The sequence below is a fragment of the Terrapene carolina genome, unplaced genomic scaffold (genome assembly GCF_002925995.2).
Source record: "Terrapene carolina triunguis isolate 2854851 unplaced genomic scaffold, T_m_triunguis-2.0 Scaffold18898, whole genome shotgun sequence".
Classification (NCBI taxonomy): Eukaryota; Metazoa; Chordata; order Testudines; family Emydidae; genus Terrapene; species Terrapene triunguis.
Genome location: NW_020683249.1, coordinates 1 through 1,501, shown reverse-complemented (window position 1 = coordinate 1,501; position 1,501 = coordinate 1). Strand labels below are relative to the sequence as shown.

Below are 1,501 nucleotides of genomic sequence, written 5' to 3'. Positions count from 1 at the left end.
GGGGGGGGGTGAGCCAGTTTGCCAGGCTGCGGGACCAGCTGGCGCAGGCTGGGCTGGGCTGCGCAGGGCATGGCTGGGGTCTGGGCCGTGTGCCCCCTTGGCAGGGCTGGCTCCTAGCCCGGGCAGCAGCACGTGGGACATGGGCCCGGCAGCCTGGCAGCGAGGGCACTGGCGCCGCCCGAGGGTCCCCAGACGGGCGGCGGAGAAAGCAGGGCCCTGGGTCCGCCCAGGAGCCCCCGTGGGCTCTCACCTCGCGGTGTGCGGCAGGCTCTCCTTGTACCTCTGCTCCGAGGGCAGCACGTTCCCACAGCGAGGGCTCGTGGGCAACGCCTGGGCACTGACGCTGACGATGGCCTCCCAGTCCTCTGTGGACTGCAGGGAGAGAGGTTAGGGGGCGCCCCCCAGGTGGGTCCCCGAGGGCATGGGGCACTGCCAGGGGGCGGGCCCGTGTTCCTGGGCAGGATGAAGGATGACATGGGGGGCAGGCGGGGGCTCAGGTGCGGGCAGGGGTAGGAGCCCTGGGCTGGGAGATGACCAGAGCATGCACGGGCCCCCGGAGCGTTCCTCGGGGCAGCCTGCTCCCGACGTGGGCCCCTGGGCGCTGAGTGTGGACTCTGCGCCAGGTGGTCTCGGGGCTGGGCCCCACACACCAGGGGAGCCCCTCCCCCATCAGCTGGGGCTGCCAGGTGCCCAATTTTTGACCGGAAAGTCTGGTTGAAAAGGGGACCTGGCAGTGTTCGGTCGGATGTACTGACTGGACACCCAAAGTCCAGTCACCGTGGGCGGGGGAGGCGCCGGGCCATTAACCCGCATGCACCAGCCCCTGCTCGGCCAGGGCCGCCCCCTACGCAGGCAGCGGCAGCTCCACCCCGTCCCGGAGCAGAGGGAGCCCAGCTCGGGGGTGGGGGGCAGGAAAGGGAGATGGACACAATCCAGCAAGTGACGGGGTGGGGCCTTGGGGGGGGGGAGGGGGGGGGGGAGGGGGGGGGGCCTTGGGGGGAGAGGCGGGGCAGGGGGTGGGGCTGGGAGTTTGGTTACCAGCAATTAGAAAGGTGGCAATCCTACCATCAGCTCCATGCCCTTTGACGGCCTGGCACCCAGCCACCCCTCCCCCATCAGCCCCACACCAGGGGAGCCCGGTGCCTAGATGTCCCCTCCCCCGTCAGCCCCACATGCCCTGCAGGAGCCCGGCCATCCCCTCCCCTGTTGGCATCCCGCCCCGGGGCAGCCTGGTGCCCTGCCCCCCTCCATGCCCCGCACACCTCGGGCTCGTAGCGGATCAGGATGTCGTACTCCATGGGGTAGGGGATGTTGTCGATGTGGAAGGACAGGCCAGCCCCGTCCCGCACGCGGGCGAAGCCAGGCCCCGTCCATGTGATCATGTGACCCGCGTGCTCCCGGGACACCACTTCCACGTCGGGCTGGGGGGCAGAAACCTGGGTCAGTGACTTGCCCCTCCACCGCTGCCCCTTGCCCCCACCTCGCCCAATCCCTGCCCCCC

General features: G+C 70.8%; 1 protein-coding gene across 1 annotated transcript; it reads right to left on the bottom strand.

Annotated features, from left to right (window-relative positions):
* Positions 1 to 250: 250 nt before the first annotated feature.
* Positions 251 to 1,421, bottom strand: LOC112123987 (laminin subunit beta-1-like; the record flags this gene model as incomplete). Its single annotated transcript, XM_024222539.1, has 2 exons — positions 251 to 372; positions 1,263 to 1,421. Coding segments are annotated over 2 exons (281 nt in total), but the record flags the coding sequence as incomplete, so codon positions are not given.
* Positions 1,422 to 1,501: the final 80 nt, after the last annotated feature.